This window comes from Chrysemys picta, chromosome 3 (genome assembly GCF_011386835.1).
Source record: "Chrysemys picta bellii isolate R12L10 chromosome 3, ASM1138683v2, whole genome shotgun sequence".
NCBI classification, from domain to species: Eukaryota; Metazoa; Chordata; order Testudines; family Emydidae; genus Chrysemys; species Chrysemys picta.
Window position 1 is genome coordinate 108782596 of NC_088793.1, and position 14810 is coordinate 108797405.

Below are 14810 nucleotides of genomic sequence, written 5' to 3' on the forward strand. Positions count from 1 at the left end.
TACATGGAATTAGTGCCACAGCAGTAATGCTGCATACCTGCTGATCTGCAGAAATCAAGGATTTGGGAGTGACCTTGAGACTTAGTCTTGCCTACGGTGACTGTGAGCATCAGCTGTGACCTGTCTTTGGTCCAGGGGCTCCATTTGCCCCCCATAACCCAATCCCACCCTGTAAAATATAAGTAATAACTTCCATTTGCATTTCTAATGTCTTATAGTGGGAGGGATAGGCACGAGGGAGAGGAAGGTGCCAACACCACCTTCTGGACAGTTCAAAAAGTGGTATTAGAAATGGCTTTGGCAGACGCTGTGTGCCTGTCTTTTAGAATGACCATCTTAGCCCCCTGATGCAATGAAATGAGTGAGGAAATAAGAAAAATGGCAAAAGGCAGACCAGAAGCTGATACCTTATCCTATTCTTGTTACAACCTCTACTTATTATATCACTTGTATAAGATATTTTTGTTCAGAACAAATGATGCAATGAGTTTAATTAATATTTTTTAAATCCACAGAGCTAGCAGCCCAGCTAGTGTGAGGGAGCAATGATACAGCCTGACTAGAGAAGGGAGAAGAATTGAATGGTGGTGGTGCAAAATCTCTTTCAAATCCATCCCCTCCAACAGCACAAAGGCTCCCTGCAAGACTCCTTTCTGCAGGGAAGGAAGCAAATGCCCATACCCACGTACAGCATAGCACAACTGTCTGAGAGCATTATTGTGTTCTTTTATTTTCACTCTGCTCCCAAGTCTGAAAAAGCATGATGTAGCTATTAAAGGACAGGACTGAGCTCCAGGAGGCCTGGGATCTATTCTTGACTCTGCCACTGAATTACAGGGTGAACTTGGAAAAGTCTTATTGGGCTGGAACCTGCTAGGTGCTGAGCGCCCTGAACTCCCATTGAAGTCAGTGGGAATTGAGAATGCTCAGCATTTTGCAGGATCAAACCGTTAAACATTTTTTGCCTTAACTTGCCTGCCTGTGAAATGGAGATAATAATACTGTCAGACCTACATAACGGGTGCTGTGAGTCTTAATTAATGTCTGTAACACCCTCCGATGAAACCTAAGATAAAAGTCAAAAATATTGCTATTTTTGTAATGTGTGTCAAATATTGGTCACTGATTGTGGCAGGATATCAGAACTGATGAACTAATGGTGTGATCCAGTCTCCTGAAGGGTATACATGACCTATGTTTAAAATGATAAAATTATCCATGGATTTTATATTAAGCTTAGCATTGCCAGTATCTTATTAAATGCTTCAGATTGACCTGGTCCATGGGCACTATGGCACCAAGCTAGACTGAGTGCAGAAGGGGAGTTCTTCTTTGGGTGATTGCTCATTTCGATTCCAATTAGGTGTGCGCGCGCTGTGTGCACTATCATCGGAAAGTTTTTCCCCTAGCAGCACCCGTGAGATCGACTGTGGAGCCCCCTGGAGTGACACCTTCATGGCGCTCAATATATGACCCTGCCAACCCGGCGGCGCCTCAGTTCCTTCTTACCACCAGTGATGGTTGTTGGAACCACGGTGACTTGCTTTGCAAGTTCTCCTTGTTTTCCCTAGTTTTCAGTTTAGTTTTGTTTACAGTTATTCCTAGCCTCGTTAAGTTTAGTTTTAGTGTTTTCGGTTGTTATAGCAGATAGCTGTTGGGAGTGGGGGGGGGTGTCTTCCCCTTCACCCCGACTGCGTTCCTTGTTGAGACTCGGGGTATGCCAAAGTCCGAAGGATTCGAACCCTGCACGTCCTGCAGCAAGCCCATGCCAATGGGCGACCTCCATGACGCTTGCTTAAAGTGTCTGGGGGAAGCACACCAAGCGGACAAGTGGAGCATTTGTAAAGGGTTTTTCCCCAGAACAAAAAAGGAGTGAGACTTTCACTTCAAGCAGTTCCTTATGGAGGCAGCACTTAGACCGCAACCTACATCAGCACAGCAAGACCCGGCATCAAGCTCATCGGTGCGCAGCACCCCAGCGGCAGTGGTAGAAGTGGCACCGCAGAAGGACTCAGGGAGAGACCTGCGGTGACATCGAAACCGGCAGGATCGACCTGGCACCAGTCCCATTCCCCAACGCAGAAGTGGCGGAAGCAGAGAAGGAGTGGATCTCCGACTCCGAGACCCACCCCTTTGGAGCCGGCCGATGGGGTGCATCCCAGAGAGGAGCACCCAGGGCCAAAGACTTTGGAGCCGGCAATGTCAACTTTGGCCCTGCAAGGGGGACCATCGAGTCCAGTGCTGTTGGACTTCCCAAACCAGGTCATTGAGGAGGTGGAATTGCCATCCACCCTGAACACCTTTGAGACCACGAGGAACCTCATTGCCATGAGGGCACCGCAGTCCCCGGTCCTTCGAGCCAAGCCTCCGGTACCACAACGTGTGGCAATGTCTTGAGACAAACCAGCAATGCTTCATCCCTCAGCACTGCCGGTGGAGTCCTGGCACCACTCACACCCGCAGCACTGGTCACACTTGCGGCACCAGTTAGACTCGCGACACCGCTTCAGGTCACGATGCCAATCATCACAGCGATCCCATCGTGTAGCAGGTCCCGTTCCCAGCACTGATTATCCCGGCACCGGTCAGCGTCCCCGCACAGGCCCCGATCTCAGCACAGCTCCCCAGTCCAGCTCTGCTCGGCACTGCCCTGGCCTTCGCGGTCCTACTCCCTGTCTTCGGACTCCGAGACGGAGTCTAGATACTCAGAGCAGGGCTGGCACCAGTCAGGCTGTGGAAGGCCTAAGGTGGGGGAAGGACCATGGCCTGCGCAATGGCAGAGACCAGCGCAGTGCCCATTTTGGACCCTGTGGGTGTACCACCAGGTCCAGGGCACCCAATCCAAAGGTTCCCGTTTGGCAGCATCTGAACCACAGGTACCAGAGGCATCAGCTAGTTGCCCCACCCCTAGGGGTGCCGAGGAGGTACCGGTCACACTACCTCCCCTGGAACCAACCCCAGCTCCTGAGCCTGATCCAGGTGTGGATGGCCCCGACAAAGAGGCGGGACAGGAGGCCCCTGGAGACCAAGAGTGTCAGGAGGACTCTATTCCCCCATTAGCCTCATAATCCTCCTCCCTGGATGAGGCGGTTGCAGGCACCTCCGTCTCTGGACCACCCCCCATAGACAGCCGTGCCCACCAGGACCTCCTTCACAGGGTGGCGTGAAATGCAGGCCGAGGAGGTGATAGAATCAGAGGACCCGATGGTCGACATCCTGGCCCCGGAAGGCCCATCATGGGTGGCTCTATCCCTCATCAAGGCTATACATGTCAATGCTAAGACCATTTGGCAGACCGCGGCCTCCATCCCTCCCATCGCGAAGGGTGTGGAAAGGAAGTATTTCGTACCATCTAAGGGGTACGAATACCTCTTCACACACCCACAGCCTTGCTCATTGGTGGTGGCTGCAGTGAATGAAAAGGAGAGGCAGGGATAACAAGCCCCAGTGCCTAAGTCCAAGGACGCCAAGCGCCTAGATTTATTTGGGCACAAAGTGTATTCCACGGGGGGGTTACAACTCAGGATCGCCAACCAGCAGGCAATTCTGAGTAGATACAGCTTCAACTTCTGGAACTCGATGATCAAGTTTAAGGAGATGGTGCCAACTGAGTCCAGCGAGGAGTTTGGAGCAATAGTGGAGGAGGGCAAGATGGTGGCACGGACCTCTTTACAGGCCTCACTGGGTGCTGTGGACTCAGCGTCGCGCACCTTGTCCTTCGGTATCGCCGTGATCGCCAAGGTTCAACAGACCATGCAGGACCTGCCTTTTGATGGAGCAGACTGACTCTCGGCTGCATAGGCTAAAAGACTCAAGGGTTACCGTGAAATCCTTGGGTATGCACACCCCGGCAACCCAACGTAAACATGTCAAGCCTCAGCAGCAGTGTTCCTATTCTTCTTGGCCAAGGCAGGACTTTTATAGGAGAATGGGCAGGAATGGCAGATGCAAGTCTTCCCACCCCCCCGAACCCGGCAGGGCCAGGGCCCTATTAAACCATCGTCAGGTTCAAAGCAGGCCTTTTGAAGGTTCGCCCGAGGATGGCGAACCAGCCACAATTCCAGATTCTTGAATCATCTGTCCCACTTCTACCGTGCTTGGTCCCAAATAACTTCAGACCACTGGGTTCTCCATATGGTAGAAGTAGGATATTCTCTCCAATTCTGCTCTTTCCCTCCCTCTCACCCCCCTTCCCCGTTCCTCTTCAGGGACCCTTCTCACAAGCAACTCCTTATCCAGGAGGTGTGGGCGCTCCTCGCAATGGGAGCGGTGGAGGAGGTACCTCAGGGGCAAGGGATTCTATTCCTGCTATTTCCTAATCCCCAAAGCTAAAGGGGGTCTCAGACCCATTCTAGACCTGCAAGAACTCAACAAGTTCAGGGTAAAGTTGAAGTTCCGTATGGTATCCCTCCTCTGGATCCGGGAGACTGGTATGCCGCCCTCGACATGAAAGACGTGTACTTTCACATAGCTATTTGGCCTGCACACAGATGATTCCTACGGTTTGTGGTCGACCACAAACATTAGAAATTACAGTCCTTCCATTTGGCCTCTCAACAGCCCACCGAGTGTTCACCAAGTGCATGTTGGTCGTAGCCGCTTTTCTCCTCTGAAGGCAGGTGCAGGTATACCCCAACCTCGACGACTGGCTGCTCAGGGGCTGCACCGGGGCAGGTGGAGTCTCAAGTCCAATTGGTCAGATCCACATTCGGGAGACTGGGTCTCCTCCTCAACTGGAACAAGTCAACCTTGTTACCGATCCAAAGAATAGAGTTCATCGGGGTGGTGTTGAACTCGGTTCAGGCAAGAGCGTTTTTCCCAGGGTCCCGATTCCAGGCCATGATGGACATCATTCAGGGCCTCAGGCAATACCCGACCACCACTGCAAGGGGATGCCTGAGTCTCCTCGGTCATATGGCAGCCTGCACTTACATAACTCGGCATGCCAGACTGAGGCTCAGGCCTCTACAGGCATGGCTTGCTTCGGCCTATCGCCTGGGATGCAACAGCCTGAATTCAGTGGTCACAGTGTCAGGGCAGGTGCTTGAGTCCTTTCAGTGGTGGCTCAACCCTCAGTCAGTGTGTGAAGGAGTCCCCTTCAACAGTCCTCAGCCCTCCTTGTCCATGGTAACGGATGTGTCAGCTATGGGATAGGGAGCACATTTGGGAGACCTCCAAATGCACGGCCCTTGGTTGCAGGATTAACTTGCCCTCCATATCAATATCAAGTTGCTGAGGGCAGTGCAATTAGCATGCCAGACCTTTCAGGCCTGACTACAAGGTTAGTGCATAGCAGTTCTGATGGACAACACCATGGCCATGTTTTACATCAACAAGCAGGGTGGAGCCCGGTCCTCTCCCCTATGTCGGGAAACCCTCCGGCTGTGGGAGTTCTGCATAGCCCACTCCATTCACCTGGAAGTGTCCTATCTACTAGGAGTTCAGAATGCACTGGCGAACCACCTCAGCAGGTCCTTCCGCAGTCATGAATGGTCCATCTGGCTGGATGTCATACACTCCATCTTCCAGAGGTGGGTGTTTCCCCAAGTCGATCTGTTTGCCACCCAGAGCAACAGAAAGTGCCCAATGTTCTGCTCCTTCCAGAGACACAGCGCAAGCTCAAACACAGATGCATTCTTGCTACCCCAGGGAAGCCGCCTGCTCTACGCCATCCCCATTACCTCTTGTGCACAAGGTCCTGCTCAAGGTCTGCAGGGACAGGGCAGAGATAATTCTGGTGGCACCAGCGTGGCCTCAACAACATTGATACACCACACTCCTGGAGCTGTCAGCGGTTGCCCTGATCACTTTGCCTCCTCTCCCCGACCTGATCACTCAGGACCACGGTTGCCTTCATCACCCCGACCTGCAGTCCCTCCACCTCACAGCATGGTAGCTTCATGGCTGAACCTCATGGAGCTTCTGTGCTCAGAACAGGTAACGGAGGTCCTTCTCGGCAGCAGGAAGCCTTCCACTAGAGCCACATATCTGGCAAAGTGGAAAAGATTTACTTGTTGGTGTGACCAGCGTTGTAAACCCCCTGTTCAGTCACCTGTATCTCTCATCTTAGAGTACCTTCTGCACCTGAAACAGCAAGGCCTGGCAGCGTCCTCCATAAAGGTACATCTCACTGCTATCTTGGCTTTCCACCCAGGAGCATCTGGACGCTCCGTCTTCGCCAACCCTATGGTTGGTCGGTTCCTCAAGGGTCTGGAACAGCTATATCCCCAGATCAGACAGCCTGTTCCTGTGTGGACCTTAACCTGGTCCTCTCCAGGTTAATGGAGGCCCCATTTGAACTGCTTGTAACTTGCTCCCTTCTCTATCTGTCGTGGAAGGTAGCCTTTCTGGTTGCCATTACATCCGCAAGGAGGGTGTCTGAGTTAAAGGCCCTTACCTCAGACGCACCTTATACGGTTTCCCACAGGGATAAGGTGCAACTCAGACCTCACCTGGCCTTTCTTCTTAAGGTTGTATCACACTTCCACACTACTCAGGACATTTTCCTGCCTGTTTTTTATTGTAAGCCCCATGCCAGTAGCCGTGAGCAGAGGCTGCACTTTGGATGTTCGGCGAGCACTAGCCTTCTACATCGAGCACACCAAGCCATTCAGGAAGTTGAACCAGTTGTTCATAGCGGTGGTAGACCAGATAAAAGGACTTCTGGTCTCATCTCAAAGAATAGCCTCCTGGATCACGTCATGCTTCCACACGTGCTACGAGCTGGCCAAAATACCAGCACACTCCACAAGGGCCCAGGCCTCATCAGCAGTGATCCTGGCCCAGGTCTCAATACAAGAAATCTGTAGGGCAGCAACTTGGTCCTTGGTACATACATTCACCTCTCATTACGCCATCATCAGGCATGCCAGAGATGATTCAGCTTCCGGCAGAGCGGTGCTCCAATCAGAGAGTCCGTAACTCCGACTCCACCATCTAGGTAAGGCTTGGGAGTCACCTAATTGCAATCTATATGAACAATCACTCAAAGAAGAAAAAACAGTTACTCATCTTCTTGTAACTGTTGTTCTTAGACATGTGTTGCTCATGTCCATTGCAAACCCACTCACCTTCACCTCTGTCAGAGTAACCGGCAAGAAGGAACTGAGGTGGTGCCGGGTCGGCTGGGTCATATATTGAACACAATGAAGGCGTCAGGGGGCTCCACACCTGACCCAATGGGTGCTGCTAGGGGAAAAACTTTCAGATGACTGTGCACCCGGAAGAACAACCGTTACGAGAAGATGAGTAACCATTTTTTCTCCCTTATCTGAGGAGGACTAAAATGCAAATTACATCCTTAACTTCCCTTCCTACGAAAATATTTAATTTGTTTAGTAGGACTTTGAGTTTTATCTTGTTATCTTGAACTTTACCAGTTTTTCATAAACCTTGTATGCAGAGTTCCAGTCTGCTGAGTCACAGCCAAACATGTTTTTGTGGCTTCTTCTGCAAATACAGTATGCAGTGTAGAAAAGTTTTATGAACTATTTTATAGGAAGGGTGAAATATGTATCTCCATAAAACTAGTTAGACAAGAAACAGATATTTTTAAGCCACTTTATAAAATTAAGAACTGGAAAATGACATAATTTTCTGTAAGCCATTTTCTTGTATTTAAACGTAATACTGAGAATTTTCTTTAATACAAAGATTTATTGAGATTTCCATTAGCAAACATGGATAATTCATGTTGGCTGAAAATCTTTTTAAAAACATATTTGTACAAATGCGTATTTATGTGTCTATTCTTTAATCAGAAAATAAGGTTGAAAACATTTCGGTAGATGTAAGGCAGAGGAGCTGCAGGTGAAGCAGAAGAGGAGAAAGGGATGGAGGAAGAAATGGGTGTGTCAGAAGTTAAGAGAAAAGGTGATAAAGGTGCAAGTTGCTTACAGTACAAGACCGAAAGGAATCAATGAGGAGGAAACCAGACATTGAAATAAAGAAGTAATGATGGTAAGTCAGCTGGGAAGAGCCACAGAACATGGAACTGATAATCATATGTCCTGTACATTGCTGAGGAGAAAGCTCAAAAGGGAAGTGAGAAATGTTTAAAGTACAGTGTATATTGAAATTTTGCCCTCTACTTTATTCCAGGCCATCATGTATAATTTTGGTTTTATTTGATTTCCTGTGAAGTGTATCATGCAGGGTCATCCTTTGCAGAGAGGTTTGTTTTTTTCTTCCGACTCTCCCTACCTATGCAAAGCTTAAAGAAGCATAACTATGTTTTCCCTATGGTCTAGCAGTCTTCATTTTGTGTTACCTGCCTCCCTGAATTCACAATCACTAATTTCCTCAGAGCTCTTGAGTCTTTTTATTTGGTCTCTGCTCTCTGTCTGCCTCTAGTGTGCCTCAGAAAGCACATGGTAGCAGCACTGTGATGGAATGCACCCCTGTATTCACACCCTACATACGATTGTAATAATTTTCATACCAAATATACCTTGTGAGGTATCATTTGAAAACTAATAACTTTCTGGTCAATAATATCATGGTGAAATGTATTTAGCAATATATGTAAAGTTATAAATTGCCCCTGAATGATGTTGGTGGCACATGTTCAAACCCACATAGCCCCACTTAGGCAGAACTGGTCAAGCAGGTCTTAAAGGAATGTGGGTTTACCTCAGTTTACATATAAGTTGTAAACAGGGTCCTCAGACAGCGAGGGAGGGAAGACAGGAGACCAGAAAAATCTGTATTTTTGCAAACAGACGTGAGAAGAAACAGCATGGAACCGCTTTCGCTACTAGACACCATGTTGCCTCCTTTACTGTTTGAATAAACTTGGCTTTGAGGGGTAACCTAGAAGAAAATGCATCTCAAAGGGGGACTGGATTATGAGAGTGAGGGGGCAAAAACACCTCAAGTTCTCTTCCTAGCCATCTCTCTTTTTCATCTAAGAAAACAAAGAGAAACAGCCATTGGACTTTGGGAGTAGATCCTGGCCTGAGAGTTTGGTCAGCAGTGGTACTGGGAACGTGTGGTAAGGAACTTCAGCTTGAACCAGGTCCAGCTTGTTAAGTTTAGAAAGAATTTGATCTTTATTTTTCTTGTAACCATTTCTGACTTTAATGCCTCATTACTGGTACTGACTTAAAATCTCTCTTTTTGAGTAAATAAATGCGTTTTATTCTTTAATCAAAATTAATCCAGTGTTGTGAATTGTTTGGGTAACACTATTTAAGGTAGCCGACAGTTGTATATTGATCTCCTTAGAGATGGACCTAATATATCTGGACTATCCAGGAGAGGGCTGGACAGTGCAAAACATACATTTGGGGGGGAGGGTGAATCCAGGATGGGGGGTGTTTTGAGGTCAGCTTGCAAGTACTGACCAAGACTGCTGGAAGCCAGTGTGTGGCTGGGTTTGCTAACAGGCTGCTGGGGTCAGAGCTGCTGGACCAGGGCTGTAGCTATACCCAGACACTCAGGGTGTGACCTGCATGCTGCTTGGCTATTTGTGAGGAGCCCATGTTGGGAGCTACAGCAGCAAAGCATTGTGAGGCACCCCAAGTTGCAGGGCAAGTGGTGACACAGCCCCTCACAGGTCTGGATTGCATTCCAGAATGTCATAAGCACCCAAAACTTTCTAAGGTCATGCATCACGTTTTAAAACAGTATTATTATTACTATTGATTAATTTATATTAGAGTAGCAGCCAGAAGCTCCAGCTTAAATCAGAGCCCAATTGTGCTGGGCACTGTACGAACACTCTGATACACTCTGCTTCACAGACCTTACAATCTAAATGGACAGACCAGATTAAGGGTGGGAGAAAGGAAGCATTATTATCCCTGTTTTACAGATGGGGAACTGAGGCACAGAGATTGACTTGCATAAGGTGGCACAGGGAGTTTCTGGCAGAGCTGGATATTTCTTCCTCTCCAAAGCAGGCATGGAACACAAACTCATATAGGATAGAGATTCATATGTGACTCAAACTTGGAGAGATTTTGGCAATTCTGTTGGGAGGACAAAGAGACAGTCTCGGGGGGGGGGGGGAGAGATGCAATCTTGTGGAGGGAGATGTGGGGGCAGTTGCTCCAGATTCTTCCTCATCCTGCTTACAGTTGGCATTTTTCATTATCTTTGTTTTAGTGGTTACTGGAATCTGGTTCAAGGTGCACTGGCCCACCTTGCAAGCTGTTCTCGGGTTCCTAACATAACCCTCTAGATGCTCTTTCAACTTGTTTAGCAGCTACTTCCAAAATATCCCAAATGCACAATTTTGTACATTTTTTTTACCCAGGGTAAATTCCGCAGGGATGCTCCCTCCTCTATTTGGGCTATGGGAGGAGAAAATCTGACTCAAAACCAGAAAGGTGATGTAAGAAGAAACAGTTTGGAAATGCAAACAGTGTCAAAGGGGAAAGTGCTGCTGCTGCTTCTTCCCAGCTGCCTTCAGACTTCCTTTGAAGTAATACTTTTGGTGACCAGGACTCTTAGTTGGGGCACCAAGTAGAAGGGGCAGATATTCTGATCAGTTACAGAAACACTAGCATTTTGGTTGCACATTTTTAAAGGGACTGAGAAGCCTCTTTCATGTATTCAAGAGACTCTTTAAGAGGCTTTGTGGAAGTCCAGTTACAGATACTTTAGTTTGTGTGGGACATCAGAAAAGGAAATATAATTTAAATAACTTAAAAGAGGTAGCTTGGGTGAAACATGTTACTCACACACAAGTTATGTAATTGATGGCCATGGAGGGGTTATATTTTCATTACTTCTCAGTATTAATTTGAACGTTGAAAGAAGGATGTGCCTGTTTAGAAGACAAAAAATAATGCAATCTGATACAGACACCTGCATTTACTTCCTTCAGATGAGAAATTACTGTTTGCTAGCTCTTTTTCAAATCTGATCTCTGCAGCTTAATTGGCAATAATACAAATGTTAACAGCTGTATAAGAGATGTTATTCAGTCCACAACAGTAGCCATGGTTACCTGCATACTTTCATTGCTTTATTAATGTGTAATTCATTTTTTTCTGGAAATACCATTACCATGTAACCTAATACAATACAGCCTCTTAGCGGGTATTACTGTGAAAAGAAGAGCATCTCTCAGTAAACCTGAAAGCTGTTTATATCAAACTGGATTATATACAGAACATACCACCTATATATTATAGATCCCATAAACGCTGTATCATAACAGAGGGAAAAGAGAATCCTACAAGTTTCAAGTTACATTACTCTAGAACGTTTCACAATAAAGAAGAGACTACTTAATATCTTTTGACATTAAAAAAAAAAAAGTCTCTGATTTACGCTGGTGGGTGTAGCTGATCTTGTGGTCAGAATGCCCTTTCTCTCTGCTTCCTGCATCCAGGTAGTGCTCTGAAAATTGCACTACTGGTGAATCTCAATGAAAATAATTAGCCAGATCTAGCTCCCTGCTCAGTCCTTTTACTGCCAGTCTGGTGGCACAAACTGGAGGGAGAACTGACTTAAATAGATAGCTGGGGACTCTGCTGATTTGGGAAATCCCAGGATAGGATCACCAGTTCCTGCCCCACCTCAGCCCAACACAGGGGTCCGCTGGGGTTTGGGGTATGTGACTGGAATGCAGTCCTGGGCCAACAGATTGGAATCTATGGAGCAGTTACTGCCAACATCCTTAGAGTTACTCTAATTTGTGCTAGGGGACAAACTCTCGCCCATCTGCCCCCACCCAGAGGGATGGAAAGGTGGTATAAAGTTACATAAGCCCTCTGCTCCTTGGCCTCTCACCCTCCGCCCCACCCCAGTATGCTGAGCATAGGTGAGGTGCACCCGATTTTTTTCCAGATTAATGGAAAGCAAATAATTCACTGCACCAGATTTTCCAACTCCACACTAGTTTAGCTAATAGAGAATAATAAATAATATTTCCACTTCAGAATATCTCAGTGTTTTGCAAATATTAATGCATTCAACTTTACAAGAACGCTGAAGTCCATATACTCAGGATTTAGGTTTGTTTGTTTTAGTGGGATGGAGTGAAATTCATCCTGAACGCATAACCACTGTAAATCAATTTAAAATAACAAAGAAATAGAACACAAAGAGCGTGGATGAGTGTTTTGTTTCTATGGGATTGTTTGATCTGACTTCTTTCAATACAAGGTTTCTTTATACTGTTTCTACACTGTTTCATAGCATGACATAGCACACTTTGCATGTCTAACAGCATTTAATTGAATGTGTATATAAACTGCATTTTAAAATACTGTTACTTGACATTTGTGTGTTTACAATGAAATCAGGGTATTGATAGGTTGCTGCATTGGCTTGAAATAAAGACCAAATATTGCAATATTTAAATATGACATTGAAAAATTACTAGTATTGCCCGATAAAACCATGTTGAAAAGAATGATAAAGCTTTGATGAGCCAGACCCATTTTCAGTGCATCTCCGAGAACAAGAAGTAAGATGACATTAAGATTAAAAGTTCCATAGCAAAGCCGGCTGTTGCCACAGTCTGGCTTCTGTTGCTGCTCCAGTGCTGCCACGTTGGAACTATTTATAGACATTAGCCCATATCTCTCCATGTGCACAGACATACTACTCTCTCAGAAGTTGTGTTTCTAAAGAAGTGACGTCTGTTTTATTTTCCGGTCCTTCACAGGGTAGTTTGTTCTGTACCATGCGAAGGGGGTGAAGCTTGACACATCAAAAATCTACACCCTGTACATTCTCTTGCTTTGTATTTTTCTATTGTTTATGTAAAATGAACTCCTTAATTTCTGTTTGTGTACTCTCCATATGCAAGACATCGAGCTTAATTTAGCCCTGGGATATGCTGGCTTCAACCAGTTTGAGTTTAGGGCTGCTTTCAGCAGAAAATCTGGTGGGAGGAGATGATCGGGAGGGGTGGTGCCAAGAGCCTGCAAACCCCACTTCTCCGAGGAGCCAGCCGCATAGCCTCTGACTAGGGAAGAGGCATGGCCAGGAGACCCAAAGGATGCATTGATTTATCAAATCTCCCAGTGAGTCTCTGGCCAGGAGGCTCCCATGGAACATTAGTCAGAATTTAAACCTGCCCTCCCTGCAGTTACTGGTAGTGCACACACTGTCCTACTGGGGGAGTATTCGGACCCAGAAGCACAGCTGCTCCTGATTTTTCACCTGCTGTGCCAGCAGAATTGAGACAATAGCCGATGATTTCCCAACTAAAATACCAGTTACAGATTTCACTCTTCACAATGGACAAGAGTGTTGTTTGTAACCCATGCCTCTGAGGGAATTTATTGGTAGTACTCCTGCTGGAGGGCTATGGTTTGGGGAGGAATGGAGAAGCTACAGAGTTTTGTATAATCTGTTAACTAATTTCTCATTCGGAATAATAGGTCTGTTCTAAAATGTATCATGTCAGCACCTCGATTTTTCATTTAACTTGAGATAAAAATTGCAGGAGTTTTTTCAATTTCTGTTAAATTTAGAACCTCAGGGAAGCTCGAGTTGTTTCATTTGTGGGTATGAATGAGACAGTCATTTTTAATCAACTATATCCAATTATAAGTGATGAGGGTATTTCCCTCTCCCCTTCCCCCCATTTTCTGACTTCTCACAACTATAAACACCCCTCATTTCCTTTCACACGTAGCTGCTGTGGTTTTTACTGATCAATTAACTTTGGCATTAAAAATTAACAGAATGAAATAGACTAAAGAGGAAAATAAGAGCATAGTAGCTGTACCTGATTTCTGTAGTTGCAGAAATTAAAACTCACTATAGAAATATGCTTAACAAGAATAAGAAAAATTGAAAGACTTAACACATATGTTAACAGGTAAACTAGTGATTGGAAAAATGGACCAAGGGGGCTGAAGTGATTGAAAACAAAGCATTGATATACCTTATACAAGAGTATGGATTTTTACTGAATACTGTAAGTAGTATTGTCTAAGTTCAACAGTGTTCCCTTATGTATATCTGAAACCCTCCCTTGTTCAAGATATTTGTATTGTGTACAAATCTATTTACCTTTAATTTAAAAAAAGTAGTAATTAAAGAGCCTATTAGTGTAGTTACAAAGGCCTGATCCTGCAGCCTAATTCACGGTACAGTGACTTTAGTGAGATACCCAGATGCATTGCATTCAGAGGGAATGTGGATCAACTTGCAAGACTGGGACTGTTTGATTCTAAACATGATTTCTCAATTTCTGTAAAATAGGAAATATCCTTACTACCAATATAGTAGTAATTTGGACAGGGAGAAGGGTATGTGTCACTGGAAGAACTCTTGCTTTGGTTTTATTACAGTGGACTAGAATTTGGACTGTCCGCTTGTGACAGTCCAAAAAAATATGAAGATGGTTCCCTACACCTCAGAATTCCCCCTGGCATCTTCTGAATTATGCTTTAAAAAAAAAAAAAAAAAAAAAAAGACTGACATGCAAATCTGTCTAATAATTTTCCATTTGCATTCTCTCCAAAACAGTACTACAGCTTTTCTCAATAAAAAATTAAACATATTTTCTGAGGAATCACAGAAGGTTTCCCTCTGGTTGTAAAAGAAAGTTTTGATTGGGGCTGTGTGTGTGTGTTTGTGTGTGTCTGCGTGGGTTTATACTAGCAATAAAAAGGTCTTTTAATCACCTTCATCCTTCCTGGACCCAAATACAGGATATGATGTACAGTAGGCCAAAGACAAAATATGAGGACAGCAAGAAAAATAATTTTGAGATGTGGGATCAGATTCCTGAGCATAAATAACATTTTCTCTAACCTTAATTTCATACTTTCACACTACTGATGACAATAATTTTAATAATAGTAGTGGGAGAACACCAGGTAAATGTCTGGAGTGGA

At 45.6% G+C, this 14810-nt stretch overlaps 1 protein-coding gene across 14 annotated transcripts in view; it reads left to right on the forward strand.

Annotated features, from left to right (window-relative positions):
* The window catches only part of AIG1 (androgen induced 1), a 192330-nt gene that overhangs the window by 85478 nt on the left and 92042 nt on the right, over positions 1-14810 (forward strand). For 3 of the 14 annotated variants that reach the window (XR_010600114.1, XR_010600109.1, XR_010600110.1), the window contains one exon: positions 13787-13885. The exons of 7 other annotated variants lie outside the window; for them this stretch is intronic. Coding sequence is in view for 2 of the 7 variants with exons in the window: in XM_065590310.1 (XP_065446382.1) it covers positions 7761-7787 (27 nt within the window). In the remaining 5 variants the exon portion in view is untranslated. Of the gene's footprint in view, positions 1-515; positions 7731-7760; positions 9154-13786; positions 13886-14810 lie in introns of those variants that run through there. 4 more of the 14 variants (XR_010600112.1, XM_065590310.1, XR_010600108.1 and 1 more) reach the window with 3 other exon arrangements.